At 41.2% G+C, this 25274-nt stretch overlaps 2 protein-coding genes across 2 annotated transcripts; one reads left to right on the forward strand and one right to left on the reverse strand.

Annotated features, from left to right (window-relative positions):
* The first annotated feature begins 12590 nt into the window (after positions 1-12590).
* On the forward strand, positions 12591-13772 carry LOC141325977 (paraneoplastic antigen Ma1 homolog). The gene has a single exon (XM_073834694.1). It carries the CDS (start codon positions 12591-12593, stop codon positions 13770-13772), a length of 1182 nt encoding a protein of 393 aa, XP_073690795.1.
* A 9116-nt stretch (positions 13773-22888) lies between these two features.
* LOC141325978 (uncharacterized) lies at positions 22889-23866 on the reverse strand. Its single transcript, XM_073834695.1, has one exon. It carries the CDS (start codon positions 23864-23866, stop codon positions 22889-22891), a length of 978 nt encoding a protein of 325 aa, XP_073690796.1.
* Positions 23867-25274: the final 1408 nt, after the last annotated feature.

Here is a 25274-nt window from a genome sequence, read left to right on the forward strand (position 1 = left end):
CCACATTAATCAATTTGAACCTTAGGAAACTATGACATCAATTGTGTCTGAGCAATCAGCTCTAACTAAATTTCACATTTCAGCCAAATCTTTCTTAAATGGTCAGTTTCATCTGGTTGAAAACAGCAGTTCCCTTATTCTATTTTAGTAAAGCAAGTTCTTCATTGCGAAAATAGCAAGCAGTTTCTTCTTTGCAAAATGCAGAAAACAGCTACCTCCATTATCTATATAATAAACAAAAATAATCCTTCTTTCTACAACAGCAAGGCATGCGTTGTAAATTAAAGATTTCCATCCTCATTTTTTTAATTCACATAGATTGTTCAGAATAATCTAGTAATGCTGAATTCATTTTTCCCAACCAACATATATTTAATCACCAAGTTCCCTTATATTGTAAAATATATGTGGCCTTTAGCTAATATATATGGTTCTATTAACTTGGTCACCCAATCTTATTCTTATTCAACATTGCAGTACACAAGTTATCTTTTAGTTAATTCAACCCCAAATCTCTGAAACTCTGTAATGGATTAACTTCCATACTGTCTCCCAGGGAAAACAAGATACAAATTTTAGCCATCTTCAGAATAAAATATTAAGTTCTTAAGCACGTGCAATCTTATTTATTCATCTATTAAGATAAATCTTTAAATAATAAATCTTATTTTAATTAATCTCTTACTATAATACTTTGCAAAGTCTATTGCTTTTATCATTTTTAAACCAACATTTTCTTTATTTATTATTATCTATTACTCCCTATTATTAGGGGCTCTCTCTGCAATCCGACCACACTAGTGTTGGTCCGGAAAGGGTACGCACATCTGGTTCCCCCTTTTATGGAGTTTTTATTTTTCAGTAAGTTCTCTCCTTCTTTTTTGAAGAGTGCTAACACTTCTATTTCTCTTTCTCTTTTTTCTTCTCTTTTTTTTCTTTTGTTTTTGACCCATACCTGTGGTTTTATAATTTTTTATCAAAGTTTCCATTTCCTCACACAGTGCCAAGTTGAGTCCCACCTGTAGGCCATTGTGTCACCATATTCTTTGTTCTCTTCTGCCATTTTTTAGAGAGTTTATTTATAAGTTCTTTACACAAGGGATACTTTGAACTCAAAAGGTCTTCGGGTGTTGCTGCCATAATTGTTTGGTACAGAAAGCCTTTATCTTTTAATTGCTTCCCACTCAAGACTCAAATTTACAAATGTTTTCCCTTTTAAATATATTTATGAAAATGTTAAATAATCAATTCACCATAGATTCTCTGAATGATGATTTAAACAGTTTATATTTAAATAATACCAAACAGCAATATCAGCAACTTTTTCTTGATACAAAATTTTACCTCTCAGCCTTTTTAACCCTTCCTAAATAATTTTAAACAAGTAATATTCATACCAATCCCTTTATTCGCATGGGGCTCATGTCCACATTCACTCATGTCCCTTTATCATCAACAGGGCTCATGCACACTCAGACTTTAAATAATGTCCCTTTAATAATAGGGCTCATATATATTTAAACTATGTCCCTTTATTTTACAGGGCTCACTTACTTTTCTCAAGCGAAACACTAACTACGTTCTCTCTGTGTAACACAGGAGGGTCACGCAGTCACTGTTCACAAGATACAGAGTTTATTATCTCACACAGCTGCAATCACTCAGACCTTACAATCACGCAGACACAGACCTTAACACACACGCACACCCACACACACACCCACACACACACACACACAGACTACTCTACACTCCTCTTGAGTGACCTGTCAGTTCTACTCGCTCTTTCACTGAAACTTTTCTTCAAACAGTAAAAAAGCAGTACCCTGCAGGATTTTTTGCCTACCCGTGCAGCCCTCTGTAACTTCCCAACTCCTCTACAGAGCGGTATCCATAGGACTTTATTTGCCTATCCGTGCAGACCTCTATAAAAGAGCGGTATCCATAGGACTTTATTTGCCTATCCGTGCAGACCTCTATAAAAGAGCGGTATCCATAGGACTTTCTTTGTTTTCACTTTACTTTATCTGCTTCACATTTATTGCTATCCTCAAGGCCCACTTAACAATAAACACAGATCTTATTCAACTCTTAAATACACTTAAAAACACAACTTAATATTCCCTGATACACTTCCTCAACACAAGGATCAACCTGGCAAGTTTGCACTCTGTCTCATTGATTCACTTCCTCTACACAATGAAGGCAACCCTCGCAGGATTTTGGTGCCTACCTATAGTAGGTCTTTAGCCTAGGACTTCCAGCGCTTCTCTTTCTGCTCTTTATCACATAACATAAACTCTACACTTATAATAATATTAAAATCTGGATTCTCTATTCTTCTCAAAACCAACTCAACAGAAAACACAGATCAATGCATGCATTTAGTGCTTTTGGAATCAAAACCCCTTTTTGTTTTAAATTTTGCTCTATTCAATTTAGTTCGCTATATTTAGAAGAACTTAAAATGTCTCACCACGAGCAACTCTGGCAAACAACACAACCTAACTAAATAAGCAAAAACTGCTTACCTTGGCCAAGTTGTTGTGTTGCTCGTCCAGAGGCCGCCCGTCGCGATCCACTCCACAGCTCTTTTCTATCCTGCCGACTACGCCAATATGAGGTGGTTTTCCCCTCGTCCCTTTCAAAGATCACACAAGTCTTGGGGTTTTGAAGCCAGAAGATCAGACTTTATTAACAAAGTAACAAAGCCGAGAGACCCTGCAGGAGAATCTACCCGATCTCTATTGGTGTCCTCTTTTATATATTTTTCTTCAAGGCGTGTTCTGTACATTTCATACATATGGTTAATGTTCCCATTTTAGGCCGTGCCTCCAGTTGACTTGTCATTAGCCATTTACGTTAAGGTCAAACCAGGAATGTGCAGCTTAGTTAAGGTGGAGGCCCCCCTCCTATAGCTTGTGTCTAAGGTCGAACCAGGGATGTGCAGCTTAAGCATTTTAGGTGTATCTGCACATTCACAGAGGCAATGCATGATTTTAATAGTGAAATAACTTGATGTATAAATGGGCATCGTCACATTGATTATACTTGATTTTAATCAATAAAAATCTTCCTCATTACTCGTCCCACTTTTAACAATCCGCGCCTGACGCGAAGATCAAGTTCTATTATAACTAACTTTTCAGCTCGCGCTTAACGCACGCTGACCGGGCCGACCACAAACAATTCCTCCACCCTGTACACTGCTTTTATCTACTTCCTAGGAAACTGAACACCGGACGTTGGCCTGCAACCAACTCCCTCTATAGGGCTGGAGTAAATGTAGATAGCCTACATCGGTGTCTACTTCCCCACTAACGCACTTAATCTGGTCACATCCACCCCAGCTTTGAGAACTCACCGTCTCGGTGAGAATATCCCCCGTTCTACTTATACCCAAGGTCTAAATTTTACTAACAAGGGAGTAGGGGTTGTGCGTCTACCCTCAATTGAGTTAGTTTGGCCCACATTACTATGGGCATTTCTAGGCAGATGGAATGGATTACTATGCTGGCCTGCAGTAGCCCTTACTGAGCGCCTTACGACCATGTTGGAGTCTGTGGGGAAGTCTTGCTCCACCTCCATGGTAGGGGTGACATAGCCATCCAGGCACGTGTGGTCCTCTGTCTCATTAGGCACGGGTATCGTCAGACCTGGGGGGCTAGGTGGATTTAGGTGGTGAGATTCGGGCGGTGTACCACTGTTATTCTCCATGTTAGTCGATGGTTCCATCAGCACAATTCCGTCCTCCGCCTCACTATCCTCTGCCGATTGCCCCCTACTTATTCCAGACTTCTCCGGCTGTTGCCGATCCGGTACTTTGTGAAGTATTGTGGAGTGGTTCAGGTCTGTCCGTGCCTTAGTTGGAATCACTCGAAGCTCTGATCTATGAATGTTCTTTTCCGGTCCAGTCCCTTCCACTGGGCAGATTTTGTACACTCTTCCATCCTGGTCCAAGGCCTCTTGCACTCGATACACTGTAGCATCCCAAACGTCTTGAATCTTATGACGGCCCAAAGGGTGGCTCTTCCTGTGGACTAATGTGCCAGGGGCCAGTGGCTGGTTCGCTGACGGAGTGACCTGCTGGTTTCGACGCTCTGCTGCAAGCATTAACCGGTCCCGTGCATGTGTGTAAATTGCCTTGAGATTATGCTGGTGTTGTAGCATCCAATCGTGAGGATGCCCAGGTCCAGTTTCCTCCTCAGTACTGCCCAAAAGAAAATCCACTGGCAGTCGAACTTTCTGTCCAAACATAAGTTCAAAGGGTGAGTGGCCAGTTGATGCATGCTGAGTGGTGTTGTACGCAAACAGAATATGGGGAAGTGCTTGGGGCCATTTACGTTTCTGATCCGGAGGTAACGAGCGGAGTAGGTCGTGTAACGTGCGATTAAATCTTTCACACTGCCCGTTACCCTCCGGATGGTACGCTGTCGTTCTGCTCTTGGCAATATTGTACAACTGGCACAACTGTTTCATGAGGTCTCCCTCAAAACTTCTACCTTGGTCACTGTGTAGCCGCTTGGGCACCCCATACAGATAAAACCAACCCTCCGTGAGTAGTTTAGCTACTGTGCTGGCCTTCTGATCACGGGCTGGGTATGCCTGCGTGAACTTTGAGAATACGTCCGTCACAATCAAAACATGTTCACGCCCATCTGTTGATTTCTCTAAAGTAGTGAAATCGATGGCTACAACCTCCAGGGGTCTGGACGCGGTCAGGTTCCCTGGAAAAGTTCTCACTTGTGGGCGGACCGCTTTTGCTACAATGCAACGGCCACACTCCTGACAATAGTTCTCGATCTCTTGAGACATACCCGGCCAAAAACATCTTTCTCTAATAAGGCGAGTTGTACGTTCTATACCTTGATGTCCGTGATCATCATGAAGACCTCTCAAGACTTCCTGTTTTAGGCATTGTGGCAAGATGAGCTGAAACATCTCTCTACTGTACCCTGGCAGCCGAACGCTGCGGTACAACACCCCATCCCGACACCGAATCCTTAGCCAATGCTTCAGCAATTTCTGAGTCTCTGAGGGCAGCAGTATCCGTTCTGCTTTTGTTGGAACTGCTCCTCGTTTCCAGAGCTGAATGAATGGTCCAATAGCAGGGTCCTCCATCTGTAAGGCTTGCAAGTCGGCCTTCTGTCGGATTGGTAAGGCACTGGTCTCTTGGCACAGGGTTTGGGTCTTCCGATCACTAGCACTCGAAGTGACTAAGGGGACCTCTATGCCTGGGGCCACCGTGGAGATAGAAACAGGGGCTGGCAGCCTGGAAAGTGCATCCACATTTCTGTTCGCCGAGCCTGGGCGGTATCTGATTTCAAAATCGAACATAGCTAGCTCTGAAGCCCAGCGATGTTCGGTAGCCCCTAACTTAGCCGTCCGCAAATAACTTAATGGGTTATTGTCGGTAAAGACTACAAACTTTGTACCTAGAAGATACTCTCTAAACTTGCTGGTTATGGCCCATTTAAGGGCCAGAAGCTCTAGCTTACGGGAGCTATAGTTGGGCATGTGTCTCTCGGTTGGTCGTAAACCTCTACTGGCAAAAGCAATGGGCTTCCTACGTCCATCTTGCTCTTGAGCTAGGACGGCACCCAGCCCAGCATGACTTGCATCGACTTCCAAAACGAACGGTTTTGTGAAATCGGCGTACGCTAATACGGGGGCGCTAATCAGGCGGGTTTTTAGAGTCTGAAAACTCTGTTGGCACTCTGGGGTCCATCCATTTCCCAATACGTTAACTCGGGACTTAGACCTATTAGTACCTGACTCCACCTGGGCAACCAGCCTATGCAATGGCGTGGCGATCTTTGCGAAGCCCTCAACAAAACGACGGTAATATGATGCAAACCCTAGAAAGGATCTTAGTTCCTTTGTGGTGGCCGGCTCTTTCCATTCTGCTACTGCTTTGACTTTGTCCGGATCCGTAGCTACCCCATCGGCAGAAACGACATGTCCCAGGTATTTTACCTCTCTTTGAAAGAAATGGCATTTAGATGGTTTTAACTTGAGGTGATTATTGTGTAGACGGTTAAAGACGAGATCCAAGCGCATCAGGTGTTCGTCAAAAAATGTTGAAAAGATGATTATGTCATCTAAATAAAGTAGAAGTGATTGAAAGCTTTGATCTCCAAAAATTCTCTCCATCAACCTCTGGAAAGTGCTCGGTGAGTTACAAAGGCCAAAGGGCATACGATTAAACTCAAAGAGTCCAAATGGTGTACAAAATGCTGTCTTGGCCTTATCTGCTTCCGCAACTGGCACTTGGTTGTAACCACTAGCAAGGTCTAAAGTTGAAAACCATTTTGCTCCAGTCAGTGCATCCAAGGACTCGTCTATCCGGGGGAGTGGGTAAGCATCCTTCCTCGTCTTTGCATTCAGGAGCCGATAATCAACACAAAGTCTAAGGTCCCCCCCTTTCTTTTGTACAATAACTATAGGCGACGAGTAGGGACTAGAGCTAGGTTTCACAACCCCTGTCTCCAACAACTGCTGAATGTGGGCTTTGACTTGGTCGTATTGGGAAGGAGGCAATCGCCGGTATCTCTGTCTAATGGGGACATCATCATTAAGGTGGATATGATGCTCTACCAAAGTAGCACAACCTATATCACCCTCCCCTTGACTGAAAACATTACTGTGTTTCTGCAATAGTACTTTTACTTGATGTTCCTGATCTACAGATAGGGTTGGCCAAGACATGTTAGAGAAATCAATTGCAGGAGTTGTTTTAATCTCGGCTGACTGGACTACGGCCACCTGTTCCCCACTACACCCTTCCACAATGTTCACTGAACATCCTGAAGACATAACCTGAGCCATATGGAGTACACCCAAGATGGTGTGCGGTCGCAGCCACACCTCTTGTGAACTCACATTAGTGACCGGTATTTCTACCAGCCCGTTCTTCACTGATAGTAACGCCTTAGAGATCAAAATACCCACTGGTAACTGGGTTTCTTCTATGGGTGGTTCCATTAGCACAGAGTGGAGAGAGAGGTTAGCAGCGCTGGGACAAACTATGGGAATAAGCTTTAGAGACCCGGCAGGAATGCGAACTGCAGAGCTCTGAACTCTAGCCTTACCTAAGCACCCTTTACTATGAAGTTTCTCAATGGACTGGCATGTGGTAAAAGCCTGTCGCCATGCTCTGCCATCTTTATCCATCAGAGAGACCTGGGCTAAGGTTGGCAATGTGTCGGCAAACAATTCTTTATAAAAGCTCTGGATTATATTCATACCTAGTAGACCAGGGACCACCCGCTTCTGTTGTTGAGTAAAAGGATCGGTTGGATCCCGCACTACTAAAATGCCCATGTTAGGGGAGGTTTTACCCAATACGGTCACATCTAATTCAAGATAACCTGAGTATGGGATTTCGTACCCATTCGCTGCTCGTAATTGGAGCCAACTGCATGGTTTAAGGGACTCCTCATGGGATTGAAAATTTTCCCAAAAGAAAGTTTCTGTTATTGTGGAAACCATAGAGCCTGTGTCCAGTAAACATGTAATTGCCTTTCCTCCCATCCAAACGTGAACTACTGGACACTGACCTATGAGATGGGGATTGGTATCTAAAGCCGAGTAACAAGAGTCTAATTGAGCCCCCCTTGGTGTTTGACTCTCCACACCAGAGGGCACTAGTTTTCCTGCGGCTGTGGAGGAGCGGACGATTCCACTACCTGATTATGAGCTGCAGCCCTCTGCCCCACCCCCGGGGTTGCTAAACTACTAGAGTTTGGATCGATACGACAGTATTTGGCAATGTGCCCTGCTCTGCTGCAGCGATTGCAAATTGGCCTGCCATCCGGATGAAACCGATATGTTTTGGACTGACCTCCTACACTCCTGAAGTTAGCTTGTGGACGAGATGAATTTAATTGTGACAAAATGGCATCTAGTTGAACCTGCTGACGCCGTAGGCATTCCTTTAGCTCTATCATTTCTGTGTTGGTTGCCAATATTGCGTTAGAATCTACACCGTGACCACCCCCAATGGTATCGAAAGAGAAAGCTCTGGGTCTAGTCCTCATTCCTTGCTTTCCCTCGTCCACCCATTTAATAGCTATGCCACGGAGTGTAACAAAACTCATGTCAGGGTCTAGTGCAAGCCGTCTTTTTAGCTCCCTTCTCAACATGTCATCCTTTACATTTTCGGCAAACTGGTCGCGTAGCACTAAGTCATGATTTGAAATACCCCCAGGTGTCTTTTTAATTACAGCGTCCATTAAAGATTTTAACACATGGGAAAAATCACGTAGGGACTCCCCCTCTTTCTGGTGTCGCTGAAAAAAACACAACTGTGCCGTCACATAGGACTGAGAACAACTGAAATTTTCAGTAAGAATCTTAAAAATCTTTTCGGCTGTATCCCTATCTGAAGCTTCATGAAACTCCACTTCAGCTTTTGCCCCCCCATCCAGATGATCATACAGAAACAACACTTGTTCAGCATTAGGCATAGGCCTAGCCTCGAGGCATCTACGGACCTCCGTGATCCATTGATCTAAAGTAATTAGGTCAACAGACAATTTACCAGTAAATTTAGAACATTTGCGCTCTCGTGGGACATAAACATACCGTGCATGAATCGAAGCAGACCCAGATGCATTACTAGATGTAGACTGTTCAGAATCAGTAGAGGCAGGTGTTATACGAGACTCACTGTTAGAAGTAGAAGCATCAGTATCCCTGTTTCTGTCCTGTCCCTGTGCCTGTGCTTTCAATTGTTCATTTTCAGCCTGAAGTTGTCGAATTTGGTCCATTAGCTCCCGTAGTTCCGTCATGCCTTGTGGAGAAGACATTGTCTCGGTTGATCTTCGATAAGCACTGGCTGCCGAATCTCGGACCACGTTCTTCCTAAAGATGGTGAACTGCCGCTTCCCCCCCTAACAAACCAACCTTGTACCTCCAAGTACCACAACGATACAATAATGAAGAAGGAAAAAAAAAAAAAAAAAAAAAAAAACCACAAACAAAATATAAAATACACCTTGGAGGTACAATACAATGCTCACATTTATAATAGGGGAAAGCGGCAATTACACCCCGAAACACTCCATTTCTGCAATAAATCACAAACATACCATAAGCACACATAGCATAAGACCAACTGCAACAGTTTCCTCTTAACTGTATTATCCTTCCTTGGTTTACACAATAGTGTTTCACACAGTATAAGATCTCACTTACAACATACCACACAAAATAAATATATAAAATCTATTTCTACTCACAGCAATAGTGCAACACATTTAAGCAAGGAAAGGACAAACAATTGACACAGTACATCCCACGTTAATAGATTAACTCCTTACCAACTTATATCAGTGAATCACTACCTTACCCTTAGGATCCCCGCTACTAGTTGTATTAATTACTGGTATTCCACTCGACCCCTCGGTATCCGGCTTAATCCCTAAAAAGCTAAGAGCAAGGATGATAGCTCTATTAAAGGGTGATCTCGTTAACCGAGCTCTCTGAGTTACACACAACAGTCAAAAACAGCTGCTTACCGTTACTGTTTACAGCTGCAACAGAAGTTCGCCCGTACGCATGAACAGCTCTTATTGCTTCAACTCGCCACGTCCCTGCTTTTAATTGCGAACAACGGCAATGCGCCAATCAGTTACTCGTCCCACTTTTAACAATCCGCGCCTGACGCGAAGATCAAGTTCTATTATAACTAACTTTTCAGCTCGCGCTTAACGCACGCTGACCGGGCCGACCACAAACAATTCCTCCACCCTGTACACTGCTTTTATCTACTTCCTAGGAAACTGAACACCGGACGTTGGCCTGCAACCAACTCCCTCTATAGGGCTGGAGTAAATGTAGATAGCCTACATCGGTGTCTACTTCCCCACTAACGCACTTAATCTGGTCACATATATGTGTGTGTGTATTTATATAAATGGATAAATACAATATATACAGTTAAAATGAATATATTATACATAGATACATTTAAATAAATAATATATACATATTCTAAAAAAACATCTAAAGATGGTGAGCTGTGTGTGTATATAAATAGAAAAAAATGAATATATTATGCATAGATACACAAATAAATAATATACATATTCTTTAAAAAAACTATATACATATTTACAGATGGTGGGCTGTGTGTGTGTATGTATGTATATATATACAGTCCACGGTGCATGACATTGTGCACAGAATCAGCAGGGTAATCATCTGTATTTTGAAGAGGGTGATCACTTTCCCAACCCCGGATGATCTGGAGGAAGTGGGGGCAGGTTTTGCCCAACTGGCTGGGTCTCCAGCTTTCTGCATGGTAGCTGGTGCAATAGACGGCTGCCACATCCGGATCAAAGCACCTGCAAGTGACGCCCCATGCTATTTTAATAGGAAGCATCACCGACCACAAGGGGAAGTTCATTGATGTCTTTGTTGGGTATCCTGGGTCGTTGCATGATGGTGCTTAAGAACAGCCCTGTTTACACTGGCCGCTTATATCCACCTGCAGGAAAATGCATCCTCGGAGATGGTGGGTATCCCTGTTTGAGCGCGCCCATCTGCCTCATCACCCCGTACAGAGAGCCTGTACAGAATCCGCACCAAACATTTGTGTGCCGGCTCTTCATGAGCATGATTACCTGTAAGACAATTTAAGAGGTTAAGACTTTGCAAATCAGTTCTTGTTCTCAGATTGACATTGTTTAAGCTTGTCTTTAGCTAGTTAATATGTAAATAGTTAGGTGTGTGTGGGTGGGCACAGCCCACAGGGTGTTGTGATGCTTAAAAAAATGCAGTAGTAGTTAGAGAGAGGTGGAACTGAGTGCATAGCTTCTGTGTGCATCCCTCTTGCTTACTGCCACTGGCAATGTGATGAAAAAGCAGTTTTATGAAAGTAACTTTATGAAAAGTTAAAGGGAAAACTAATCAGTGCTTAGTGTAGAGCCCTACTAAAAATAGGATCTGTTAACTAAGTATTTCATTTTTGTTATTTAATTTTATTATTGTTTGACCTCAAATTCATATTTGTTGTTTACATAAAAAAGTTTAAAATTAATGTGATCTTTAAAATCTGAGTTTGTATTTTATTTTAGAAGAAATGTTATCGATTAACCAATGACATGTCTTGAGAATGACCCTGAGAGTTGAAGGGGCGGGGTTAGAGGAAAGAGGAAAAAAATGAGGTGATGCAACCGGGGAAGGAAGCTAATAAAAAAACTGCGTTTGTTTAATCATATAAAAAAAGTTAAAAATACTCGCGATCTTTTGTTTGAAAGATTAGAACTGAAAGCTGTTTTATTTTCTACATCTACAAATTGACGAACAGTTGGTAGCGTTTACGAGTTAAGTGAGAGCGAGGGAGTGACGCGGATGGAACGCACGGAGACGGGGAGATGGACTGAGAGATCAAGGCCGTTCTGATACTGTGGACCAGGCCTATGTGCGTCACGAACGGAGGATTCGCGTGGACATGATATTCAGGTTCCACTTTGCAAGTTACGTTTCACAAGAAGATATTGGTGGCGATCGGATTTGCTTATCGTTTCATCTTGTCTCCTAAACGGTACTGTGTACTTGAACTTCGTGATTTCACTGGAATTTGTGAGTACTCATAACTGTTGCATATTCACGTGAGCTCCAACATTGCGCGCCAACGAAAGACTAAAATCCCAGCTGGGTTATAATTTTATTTTGGGTATTTTTCATATATTGTTTTGTTGTGAATCTTTGTTTATTACAATTCGTTTGAATTGAGGTTGATTGTGTTTATAATTTGAAAATTGGGTCATATGCCCTAAAGGGATTTAAATCCAAAGGAAAAAAATAACAAAAGAGTCAATATTTAATAAATGTAAAAGTTTATTTAATACCCGTTTCTTTCTTTTGTGATTTTCATGTGAAGGAAATATTTGTAATTTCAGTGACATTTTAATTTACTTTAGGTAACAGAAGCCATTAAGAAATCACTTTGACACTCAATTTAATTCTAAAAGAAAACTATATACTGATATCTGATACCCTGGGTTGTAATTTAATGTCTTTTACTGCTTCGTTGTAAACAGTCCTTTACAATTTAAAGTTAATTTTTATGTAACTCTCCTTTGAAATTCTATTTTATTTGTATTGAATTTTCCCTAGACATATTTATTATTTGAGCTGTTCAACAGGAGAGGGCTACATTTGTGGGGGCATCGTCCGGGATTATTCAGATTATTCAGATTGTGTTTTCAGAAGCTGTGTAGTTCTGTGGAAAGAAAATTGAAAGTGATTTTTGGGAATTCTGTCTATTTAGATATTTCTGTCTAGAGAGCTGTAAATGCTTTAAAGCTGTTTTATTTCTTTTCTCTGAGCACATATTTTTAGTTGCACAAATGGATAAAATGGAGACTAGTGAAGTTATTGCATGGTGCAGGGAAAAAGATGTTGAGCTGGACAGAGTTTTTATTTTGAGAAATGTCCCTACAGACTGTGAAGACAGAGTAGTCTATAATGTGCTGGATACTGTTCCAGGGATTGGAAAATGCAAAGTGCTTGATCGCCGCTCTGATAAAACTAAACGATGTCAGTTTGTTTTGATTGAAGTAGTTAGTAGCATTTCCAAAATGTCTATTCCTGCTGAGATCGGAGGACCTGAAGAGGGTCCCTGGTACACACAGGTTGTTCGTGTTACAGCTGAAACCCCTAAACAGAGTACGGAAGAAGAGTTCCAGACTAAGTTGATCTCTTTTCTCCAAAAAGAGGGAAAATCATTAGCTGACATTCCAAGTCCGGTTCCCCCTACACCTGACCTCAACACTAAGCTAGTTGATGCTATAAATTCCCTGGTCCAAACATGTCATGTGGCTTCATCTGAAGAAAGGGTTGCATATAGAAAGCTGCGTCCTTTCTCAGGGTTTATACCGACTCCTCCTGGGGAAGACGAGTATGAGGTCTGGGTGGAGCAGACTACTCACATTCTGGAAGAATGGCAGTGTTCTGATAATGTCAAGAAGCAGAGACTAGTAGAGTGTCTCAGAGGTCCTGCAGCAGATATTGTAAGGTTTGAGAAGACTGGTAACCCATCTGCTACGTTCAGTGACTATCTTAGTGTGCTAGAGTCAGCATTTGGCACTACTGAAGATGCTGCAGATTTGATGTTAAAGTTTCGGAGCACCTACCAGAATGAAGGAGAGAAGCTCTCAGCCTACATACTGAGGTTGGACAGGATGCTGCACAGTATGCTGAGAAAAAAAGGCATTGAGTATTCTGCCCTGAATCATCTTCGAATGCAGCAGATAGTCAGAGGTGCCCTTTCAAGTGACCTGGTGGCTATGCGTTTAAGGATGACCCATAAACTGTGTGCCCCTCCCTCTTTCAATGAGCTAATGAAGGAGGTAAGAGAAGAGGAAAATATGGTTAACAATAGGAGCTCATTACAAGCTAATGTAGCCATGTCGGTATTGCCCTCAGCCAAGAAGGAATCATCTGTAAACACTAGTCTTCCCGACTCAGATGTGGAAAAGCTGAAAAGGGAGATTAGGGCACTAAAAAATGAGGTATCGCGCTTGTCAGCTGCAGCAAAAGAACCTGTAACCCATGATCGTCCTGCCATGCACAGTCTAGCTGCAACTGCAGAGAGTAAAACACCAACCAGACCAGTGAACAAAGCAAGTGTCTTCTGTTACAGATGCGGAAAAGATGGGCATCTAAAGCGTGACTGTACAAACGAAGAAAATCTCAGGAGAGTAAATCAGCGACTTATCAGAATGAGACAGTCGTCGGGAAACTTCTCCGGGGCTCAGTAGAGGAACGGCCTGAAGCTCCGGGAAAGACACGTTCCACAAAGTGCAAAAGAGTCAAAGTCGAGCCAGCAGTTCTTCCGAGCGGGTTGGTGGGACCTAGCTCTGTTCTTCCTATTCAGGTGGAAGGGATCTATGCAAAGGCTTTGCTGGATAGTGGATCGCAAGTGACTCTGCTATACAGATCTTTCTATGAGAAACACTTGAAGCATCTGCCATTGATACCAATAGAGAATTTGGAGATATGGGGATTGAGCATGCAGCGGTACCCCTACGATGGCTGTTTGTCTCTAAGGCTTGAGTTTCCTGGATCTGTGGCAGGAGTGGCGGAATCCATAGATGCACTTGTGCTGGTCTGTCCCGATCCAGTCATGAAAGGAGATGTCAGCATTCTGGTAGGAACAAATACAGCTGTGGTGAAGAAGCTGGTAGAAGCATGTAAAGAGAAGGTGGGAGATGATTTTCTTCATACCTTGTCAGTCCACCCTGAGATCCGAAATGCTTATGAACGGGTCATTGCTGTTGAAAAGTGTGTCGATGACAACAGAAGAGGGACAGTCTGGTATCTTCATCCTAAGCCATTGAAATTGCCTCCAGGGGAGAGTGCTAGAGTGTATGGAATCCTGAAGTACCCTGCTGCTTTTTCAGATAAGACTCTGCTAGTGGATAAGCCAGAAGAATCGTCCTTTCCTGAAGAACTGCTTGTAGCAGCAGAAGTACAGTCTACCACTGTTGTCCACTCAAGAAGGATTGGAGTAACAATCAGAAATGTCTCTTCTCGGCCAGTGTTGATTAAAAGAGGAATGCCCATTGCTCATGTGTTCCCAGTTGAGGTGGTGTCGACAGTCTCTAAACCCTGTGACAGTAGTGGTCGGACTAAACTCGACAAGAATTCATTTAACTTTGCAGATTCCCCTGTTTCAGAGGAATGGAAACAACGACTGGTTAAAAAGATGCTGGAGAGGAAGGATGTGTTTTCTTCTGATGAATTTGATGTGGGATGTTCTAGGAGTACCCAGCATAACATTCGACTGACAGAGGATAAGCCTTTTCGTGAGAGGTCACGACGGCTTGCACCAGCTGACCTGGAAGATGTCAGGCAACATTTGGAGAAGTTGAAAGGGGCAGGGATTATCACTGAGTCCAGGAGTCCTTATGCTTCTCCAATTGTCGTAGTACGGAAGAAGAATGGGCAGATCAGGATGTGCGTGGATTATAGGACGTTAAATCGACGTACTGTCCCAGACCAATATACTGTTCCACGCATAGAAGATGCATTGGCCTGCTTGAACGGAAGTAAGTGGTTCAGTGTATTGGATCTCAGAAGTGGATATTATCAGATCCCTCTGAGTGAAGCTGATCAAGAAAAGACAGCATTCATCTGCCCGGTGGGGTTTTATGAGTTCCAGAGAATGCCACAAGGGATTTGTGGAGCTCCATCGACCTTTCAAAGAGTTATGGAAAAGACGGTGAGGGACATGAATTTGTTGGAGGTGTTAGTCTATCTGGACGACCTCATCATTTTCGGAAGAACGTTGGAGGAGCACGAAGAGAGGCTAATCAAGGTGTTGGACCGGTTGCAGAGTGAAGGATTGAAGTTATCCTTAGACAAGTGCACCTTCTGTCAGACCTCTGTCAACTATGTTGGACACATTGTGTCTCAGGATGGTGTCTCAACCGACCCATCAAAGATTGATGCTGTAAAGTCTTGGCCTCGACCCCAGAACGTGTCAGAGCTACGTTCCTTCTTAGGTTTCTGTGGATACTACAGAAGATTCGTGAAAGACTATTCGAAAGTGTCCTACCCATTGAATCAGTTGTTGCAAGGGTGTCTGCCTACAACGAGTCTGAAGAAGATCAAAGCAGGACTCCTTCCAGAACGAGTAGTATACAAAGCTTCTGACCCATTTGGAAGTAGATGGACTGACACTTGTGAAGCTGCTTTTAATGAGTTAAAGGTGAGGCTTACTCAGGCTCCTGTGTTGGTTTTTGCCAATCCTCAGCTCCCGTACGTCCTACATGTCGATGCCTGCTGTGAAGGGTTGGGCGGAGTGCTATATCAGGACCAAGGACAGGGGTTACGACCTGTAGCGTTTGTCAGCAGAAGTTTGACGCCTTCTGAAAAGAACTACCCAGTCCATAAACTTGAGTTCTTGGCGTTAAAGTGGGCGGTTGTTGACAAGCTACACGATTACCTGTACGGAGCTAAGTTTGAGGTACAGACTGACAACAACCCGCTAACTTATGTTTTAACAACAGCCAAGCTAGATGCTGTAGGGCATAGGTGGCTGGCAGCCCTCTCAGCATATGACTTCAGTCTCAAGTACAGGCCTGGGAGACAAAATGTCGATGCTGACGCCTTGTCGCGTCGTCCTCATGGCAAAGTAAAAGGCCAGAAATGGACAAATATCCCATCCTCTGGAGTGAGATCTCTGTGTAATCTAACAGGTCAGGAAAAGTCGGGCTATCTTGCAAATGCCAGCAGAGTTGTCACATCGCTAGGAGGATCTCCTAAGTCAGTCCCCAAAGCGTATTGTAGCTTAGCTGCGCTGGAGGCCTTCAAAATCCCAAGGCTGAGTTCTATGGATTTGTCCTGTGCTCAGCAAGATGATCCATGTCTTGGAGAGATATGGAGAGCTTTGAGAGAGAGAGATCTTTCCACAGTCAAGAAAGAAGTTCATCAGGACCTTCCATTGATCATAAGAGAATGGGACAGATTAATGCTGAATAATGGAGTGATGTTTCGGTGCACTCAAACCCCCAATGGATCTCGTCGAAAACAGTTGTGTCTGCCCAAGAAGTTCCATGAAGTAGTTCTAAAATCACTTCATGATGACTCTGGTCATTTGGGGTTTGACAAGACCTTTGGGTTTGTGAAGGAGAGATTTTACTGGCCCAGAATGAAAGTTGATGTGGAAAAGTATTGCCAGACATGTGCCAGATGTGTAAAAAAGGAAGACTCTGCCCAAGAGAGTTGCGCCTTTGTCACATTTGTCAAGTAGTGGACCGATGGATCTTGTGTGCATGGATTTTCTATCCATTGAGCCAGATTCCAAGAACATCTGCAATGTCCTTGTCATCACGGACCATTACACAAGGTATGCACAGGCGTTTCCGACTAAGGACCAGAAGGCGTCCACAGTTGCAAAAGTTCTGTGGGAGAAATACTTCATTCACTATGGACTGCCTAGACGGATGCACTCGGACCAGGGTCGGGATTTCGAGAGCAGGCTCGTACATGAGTTGTTTGACCTGTTAGGAGTGGAGAAATCTCGGACAACACCGTACCATCCCCAGGGTGATCCACAGCCCGAACGGTTCAACCGGACACTCTTGGACATGTTGGGGACCCTGGATCCGAGGCAGAAACAACAGTGGAGCCGTCACATTGGACATCTTGTGCATGTGTACAACAGCAGTCAGAATGAAGCCACAGGGTATTCGCCTTACTTCCTTATGTTTGGCAGGGAAGCCAGGTTGCCTATTGACCTGAGTTTTGGTGTGTCAGGTGATGGTACTTCCAAAAAGTCTTATCAGCGCTTCATAAAGACAATGCAGCAAGAACTGAAGTCCGCTTACGAGCTGGCAGAGGAAAAGGCTGGGAAGAAAAATGCAGGAAATAAGAGGAGGTATGATCAGAGACTGCATTACTCTCACCTGGTTCCTGGAGATAGAGTCCTGATTAGAAATCTTGGACTACAAGGAAAGCATAAGTTGGCAGACAGATGGAGTGCTGAGCCTTATGTTGTCCAGAGCCAGATGCCCAACTTGCCTGTGTTCCGACTTAAGCCAGAGAGTGACACTGGACCAGTCAAGATCCTGCATAGGAATCACATTCTTCCTATTGGACAAGAGTTGAGACAACAAGTTCCTCACAGTGTCCCGAAACCTAGAAAGATGGTTCTGCGACGAAGGAAGAATGTTAAAAAGAGTCAGAGTCCAGAACAGGAAGTTCAGGATGTACCTGAGATGCAGAAAGTAGAAACCAGAGCTGATCAAAATGCTGAGAGTTCTGACAGTGAGGATGAAACATATGGAGTATGGTTTCCAGAACCTGAAGACTGTCAGTTGACTCTTAGGAGAATAGAAACGTCTCAGAATGATGCAGTGGTTTCAGAGAAAGATGTCACAAAGAATGTGGAACACTCAGACGTAAGAGTTGAGAGTTCTCAAGAAATTGAGATCGTTGAATCTATAGAGTCTGGTTCAAGACAAGAGAACGATTCTGACAATGCAGAAAATGTGTGCCAAGTGTCAGATCACTGTGATACTGTTACAAGTCAGGTGCAAGATCTAGTGAGTGTAGATCAAAGTGATGCAAACCAGACTATCTCTGATAACGTACCTGAAACTGGTAGAAGGTCTCAGAGAATGAGAACTGTGCCTAAGAGGTTTACATATGATACTCTTGGGATGCCGAAAGTTGAGCCTGTTCTTGCTCAAACAAAAGCTGTAAATCCTGGTAGATACCAGTCTACTGCATATTTGTGGTTGAATGTGTCCCCAAGAAAGTTGAGTACCTGTTCAGTTACTTTAAGCCCAAGACAGTAATTTGAGTCATTTGTCTCATATGTGCTTTTATTGTACTAAATTATCTGAAGAGATATGTATTGTGCATATGTGAGTAGGATACTGGGATGTAACTGTAAAAAAAAAAAGGAGTTACTGTGGTGATACACATTTCATCCTTGGGATGATTGGTGTATTATCTCTTATGTTCTTCCTCGTTATGAGGGCATAACGATTCTTGGTGGGGGGAGAATGTAGAGCCCTACTAAAAATAGGATCTGTTAACTAAGTATTTCATTTTTGTTATTTAATTTTATTATTGTTTGACCTCAAATTCATATTTGTTGTTTACATAAAAAAGTTTAAAATTAATGTGATCTTTAAAATCTGAGTTTGTATTTTATTTTAGAAGAAATGTTATCGATTAACCAATGACATGTCTTGAGAATGACCCTGAGAGTTGAAGGGGCGGGGTTAGAGGAAAGAGGAAAAAAATGAGGTGATGCAACCGGGGAAGGAAGCTAATAAAAAAACTGCGTTTGTTTAATCATATAAAAAAAGTTAAAAATACTCGCGATCTTTTGTTTGAAAGATTAGAACTGAAAGCTGTTTTATTTTCTACATCTACAAATTGACGAACAGTTGGTAGCGTTTACGAGTTAAGTGAGAGCGAGGGAGTGACGCGGATGGAACGCACGGAGACGGGGAGATGGACTGAGAGATCAAGGCCGTTCTGATACTGTGGACCAGGCCTATGTGCGTCACGAACGGAGGATTCGCGTGGACATGATATTCAGGTTCCACTTTGCAAGTTACGTTTCACAAGAAGATATTGGTGGCGATCGGATTTGCTTATCGTTTCATCTTGTCTCCTAAACGGTACTGTGTACTTGAACTTCGTGATTTCACTGGAATTTGTGAGTACTCATAACTGTTGCATATTCACGTGAGCTCCAACATTGCGCGCCAACGAAAGACTAAAATCCCAGCTGGGTTATAATTTTATTTTGGGTATTTTTCATATATTGTTTTGTTGTGAATCTTTGTTTATTACAATTCGTTTGAATTGAGGTTGATTGTGTTTATAATTTGAAAATTGGGTCATATGCCCTAAAGGGATTTAAATCCAAAGGAAAAAAAATAACAAAAGAGTCAATATTTAATAAATGTAAAAGTTTATTTAATACCCGTTTCTTTCTTTTGTGATTTTCATGTGAAGGAAATATTTGTAATTTCAGTGACATTTTAATTTACTTTAGGTAACAGAAGCCATTAAGAAATCACTTTGACACTCAATTTAATTCTAAAAGAAAACTATATACTGATATCTGATACCCTGGGTTGTAATTTAATGTCTTTTACTGCTTCGTTGTAAACAGTCCTTTACAATTTAAAGTTAATTTTTATGTAACTCTCCTTTGAAATTCTATTTTATTTGTATTGAATTTTCCCTAGACATATTTATTATTTGAGCTGTTCAACAGGAGAGGGCTACATTAGGATGCAAAATTATGATACATTTACATTTAATCATAGCTTAATGCAGTATATATACAAGGATTTTTAAATTATATAGTAAATAAAAAAGATAGAAAATCAATAAGAAATCCACGATAAATCAATAAATCCACAGAAATCAAGCATTAAATGTAATGCAGTAAAACCTTTGCTTGAAGTGTTAGTGTGTAAGTTACTACATTCAGTGTCAACAGCACCTGCATTTAAGGACATTTTACGTAATTTGTTTACTTACTCAAAACCTTTGACGGCAGCATTTCTCCTTCCAATGAAGAGGGTTTCATTCGCCACTCTCCACTGAATAAGGAGCCGAGTGTGTTCATCAGTCCCTGTAATGTCAAAACAGTAATCATTAGCAATGATCAATCTAACTTGCATTGACAAGCTGAAGCATAACGTTACTTATTACTAGCTTGATATGCAACCAACAAAATATAAACTAAAAATGAACACTAGTAAAAAGGAAACAAATCGTTTTAATTTCGTTTAATTTTCTAATCTCATTAAACTGCTTAACAACTAATGTCTACGTAAAAAAGCTGTTAACAAGCTGATGTACAAAACAACTTCTTACAGCCGATTCACGAACTCACCTCATCGATTTACAATGTTTAAACTTTCAATAAGTCATCCGTTTATTTAGATTGTGTTAAACAAGTGTAATTTAATCACAATAAACAACGTTTTATCCTGAGGTACTTACACTTGAAAAGAGCCGCGTCTCCACTTTCCGCCATTTTTCGAATATGACGCCTCCTCTCGCGGAGCCTCATGGGATAGGAAAGTGTCCATGGTGTGCGTACTACAGAATTCGGCTGGAAGCAGTAGGTCATCCGGGTACTTCTCGCCTACTGAATTTCGAATACTATGAATTCGGACATACTACTCGCCTCGCATACTGTTTTTCGCGTACTATATAGTAGGGTAGTATGCGATTTCGGACGCAGCCTAAGTGTATTTAAATATAATCATCACCAACAATAAAACTAAATTCATTTCGCTACCACATGCTGAAACAATTCCTATTGGTTGTTTTACCTTACTGCTCTGATCATGATTGGTTCATCTGGCTGTCATTCAGGAAACTGACAGGTGAAACTGCGCGCGCTGTTGTAATTTAAAAAAATTCGACCGTTACGCATTTTCTTCTGAGGCTGTGAGCTGCGAAGACTGTATGAGAGCTGCTGCTTACCGAAATTATTCAGTTGGTCCCGAATTATTTGATATTTTCCTATTATATTTTTATTTTGAACGTATTTGAATTGTGAGATCCCAAGGGAGAACAAAAACCGGAACACAGAGGAAATAGACGTGATCTGCGAATCCCTGAAAACATACAGCACTGGCTAAATCAGGTAAGACAATAAGTATTTATTATTACCTTTTAAAAAATAGTACAAGAGTTTACAAATTGGTAAAGGACATGTAAACTGCAGAAGTTAAATACTTGAGTGTGTGTTTGTGCTGCTTTATTATCACAGACAGCAAAAGTTAGAAGCTAATCGCATTTAGCGCGCTAGCAATGTTAGCTCATCTGGTCGTAAAACGTTATATATCTGGTGTTGTGTGTTGCTAGTATTTGTTAATGTCTTTTAGAGATTCACATTTTTCGATATAAATGCCATGCATTACTGCAGATGTGTACTGCATTTTAATCCTATAATAACAGTCCTAAAGATGACATACTTTATCTTTCTTTTCTGAATATCATATAATGGCAAATATCTTTAATTAAAATTAATTACGATTGTTTAAAGGAATGGTTTAAAACGAAAAACAGCTTTTTAAGAAAATTTCAGTAAATCATTTATTCTTTCTCCTTGTAGAGTCATTAAGGATCCAGCTTTTTGGCAGTTTGGTATGGAATTGTTCATCTGCTACAACTTTGCACTGTCAGTTCTGGTAGAGATTCATTGATCTTTTGTCATAAGTTTATGTAATGTAATACAAATGTACTCAATATGATTTTACTTGTTTCACTAAGTATACTGTTTTGTTAGAATTGTGAAAACCATGTTGTTTTAAACTTTAATCTGAATACGTCAAAATGTGTTTAATAAGGTGTTGTGCACTTTAGCCGCTTTTCCACTATCGTGCCGAACCGTTCTTAGAACGGTTGGGTACGGTTCCAGTTGTGTTTCCACCTGAGCCTGGTACGGCACGGCACGATTACAAACCGTTCTCGGCCCGGAATTCTCGGCACGGTTAGACAACCGTGCTGAGCCGGGCTGGTAGAATGCGTGTGCATGACGTCTATGGTAGAATGCGTCTGTTGCCTGGCTACCAGTTTCTGCTAAGCGGAAGTGTAGTAAACATACACGGTAAATATAAATAAAAATGGCTGAGACACTTTGGTCTGTAGATGAAACATTTGCTCTAATTGATGTTTGGGCAGAAAGAAAAATTCAGCAACAGCTGGAGGGTGCAAAGAGAAACGAAAAAGTTTTTAAAATTATAGCGCAGTGTCTTGCAGAGAAAGGCATTAAGAAAACTTCAAAACAGTGCCGGGAAAAAATTAAAAAACTTAAACATACATATCGCGTCCAAAAGGACAATAACAGTAGAAGCGGGGCTGCCAAAAAAACAGACAAATTCTATGATGCGCTGGACAGAGTTTTGGGATGCCGCCCAGCCATGCGGAATGAGGGAGTGCTTGACTCCTCCCTGTCAGCTTCACAGCTGTTTGAATCGATCGTTGAGAGTAAGTACCAGGTAACTTAGCTATTCATGCTTACACATTTGTGATGCGATCTGGGATGTAACCCCTGCTGACCCACTGAAAGGCAATTTTCTTATTGCTTTTATTTATCCTTTTTAATGAAATAATATACAATATAAATAGATTACATGCAGGAAGGAAATTTTCTTATTGCTCTTATTTATTCTTTTAATGTAAAATGTACAGTGTAAAGATATTATATATGCACTAAGACAATTCGCTTATTGCTCTCATTTATTTCTTCAGTGGAAAGTGTACAACATTGTGCAGAACAATAAATTTATTTAAATAGTATTATGTTTTCTATTTTCATTTATTTAACATTGTTTCAATGTTTTTGAATTGTATTTATTTTCCATACATCTCTTTTTGTTTTTCATACATTGTGACTAAAGTGTCTCAACAGGCAGGCACGCACAACATCTGCTTCAGGGATGAATCTCTCCCGCTCTGGAAGAGGTGTGGAAGGCTGTTGATATTGGGGCACATCAGAGGCCATCCATTCTGGTCTGCACACCTCATTGTGTTGTTCGCACAGATTATGCAGAATACAACATGCTACCACCATCTCTCTGGCCAAATCCAAATCACAGTCATTACGTTTTAAAAGGCAACGCCACCTTCCTTTCAGTCTGCCAAATGCAGTTTCAACCATTACTCTGGCTCGACTAATCCTAGCATTGAACATATCTTGTTGTTCTGTCAGTCTTCCTGTGTCTGTGAAAGGTTTCACTAGCCATGGCTGAGCAGGATAAGCAGCATCACCAATAATGTAATAGCCGAGATTCTCTCCTCCAATGTGTCTTGTGTGTGCAGGAAACAATGTCTGTGTGTTCAAGAGGTCCCACAGTTTGGACAGTCGAAGTACACGGGCATCATGTAGGCTTCCCGGTCGCCCAACACAAATATTCCAAAACTGCCCCTTTCCATCCACAACAGCCTGTAAGATAATCGAGTGCCAACCCTTGCGATTCACATAATCATTATGGTGTTCCCTTGGTGCGATTATCGGTATATGTGAGCCATCAATCGCACCCACACACTGTGGCACCCCCCATCGTCTTTCAAAATATTCTGCCATCTTTGCAAGGTTCTCTGTAGATGGGAGAGGGATGAGTTCAGCCAGCAAGATGTCTGCAGCTGCAACGCAGAACTCTTTTGTGCAACGCCAAACAGTTGTTAGACCAACTCCAAAAAGATGCGAAATTGTCCTGTATTCTGAATTTGTTGCCAATTTCCAGAGGGCGATGGCTATTCTTTTATGGTGAGGGATAGACAGACGGAATGCAGTGTCTTCTTTTTCCATAGCAGGACGTAATCTCTCGCAAAGGTATTCAAATGTGTTCTTAGACATGCGAAAGTTGTCAATCCATTGCCTTTCTGTAAATCGTGGAACACATTTTTCCCACCAGTCATTTCCCCGGCAGTGGGTCCATACTGTGGGTGAGCATCTTGTGTTTTGCAACATGCGAAACATCTGGGGAAAAACACCAAAGTGCATACAATACATTAACCACTGCTAATGATATTTAAATCAGTATTATGCAGTAAGCATTATGCAGTACATTATTTTTTTGTAATTCTTGTATTAAAATCTAACTTAAATTGTTATTAGCAATGTATTCCATAGGGAGTGTAGTACCTGATTTTATAAAAAAAAAATATATATTAAGGTTTGTTTTGTTTGTTTGTTTCTTTCAGTATAATAACAATGGCATTTAAATAATGGAATTTAGTAACAATATGTAGTGTTTTTCTTTGGCTATAATTTAAATGGCCATTTTATTGCTTAATGAATTTTATTATATGTATTACTTTGCTGAAGTTAACAGTGACTACGCTTGTAAAACTGTAAAATACTGCTCGTTGTTGATCAAAAATTGTGGTATTTGTGTGTTATACAAATGATAATCAATACGCTCAACACAGTTTTACTACGCGCAGCGCCATCTACAGGCATTGGTTTACTTTTACAAACGTAATAACAAAGTAACATTACATTTACATTTACTCATTTAGCAGACGCTTTTATCCAAAGCGACTTTAAATAGGGGCACTTAAGTATGAATAAATACAAATTATTTGGGTTGTTAGTTCATTTTTCTACAAACTGAATATGTTTAACTCATTTTTGTCACCAATGTCCATTATATAGGCTAAGCTAATTAAAACCCACATTATAGTTCGATAATAATATAATACTATACAGTCTAACATAATACAATTAAATTACAATAGCTCATTCAATTAATACTGTCAGTAAATGTGGTATTTTTACCTTCAGTGTCCGTCTCCGGTGGCATGCATATCCCCTCAGCATTTGTTGGTGTAAAGTTTTTTTTTTTTTTTTTTCCTTTTTTTTTATTAATTTTTTCACAGAAATGTACAATAGGCAAAGACATTAACAACTTCCATTAATTTGGATCTTAAGAAAATAAAAAACTACAATAAGCAAAGTATAGAAAATAAATAAATAAATTAAATAAAAATAAATAAATAAAAATAACAATAAAAAGCTCAAATGTCTAAGTTTCAGCATAAAAGTTTTCATTGTACAGAAGTTTTCATCCATGAAATCCAAACAGCATAATATGGGCAATCCCAGGGTCCAAATAATTTACAAATGGCTCCCATACTTTGTAGAAATGGTCCGTCTTTGAATGAATTATACAAGTAAGGTATTCCAATGGCAATAGCTCCATTAACACCTTTTGCCAGCCCTTCACTGAGGGGGCTTTATCAGAGGTCCACTGCAAAAGAAT

The sequence above is a fragment of the Garra rufa genome, chromosome 2 (genome assembly GCF_049309525.1).
Source record: "Garra rufa chromosome 2, GarRuf1.0, whole genome shotgun sequence".
Lineage (NCBI taxonomy): Eukaryota > Metazoa > Chordata > Actinopteri > Cypriniformes > Cyprinidae > Garra > Garra rufa.

Excerpts from the sequence above, each read along its gene's own strand:
- LOC141325978 (XM_073834695.1), bottom strand. The coding sequence starts at position 23,866 with ATGTCTAAGAACACATTTGAATACCTTTGCGAGAGATTACGTCCTGCT.
- LOC141325977 (XM_073834694.1), top strand. The coding sequence starts at position 12,591 with ATGTCTATTCCTGCTGAGATCGGAGGACCTGAAGAGGGTCCCTGGTAC.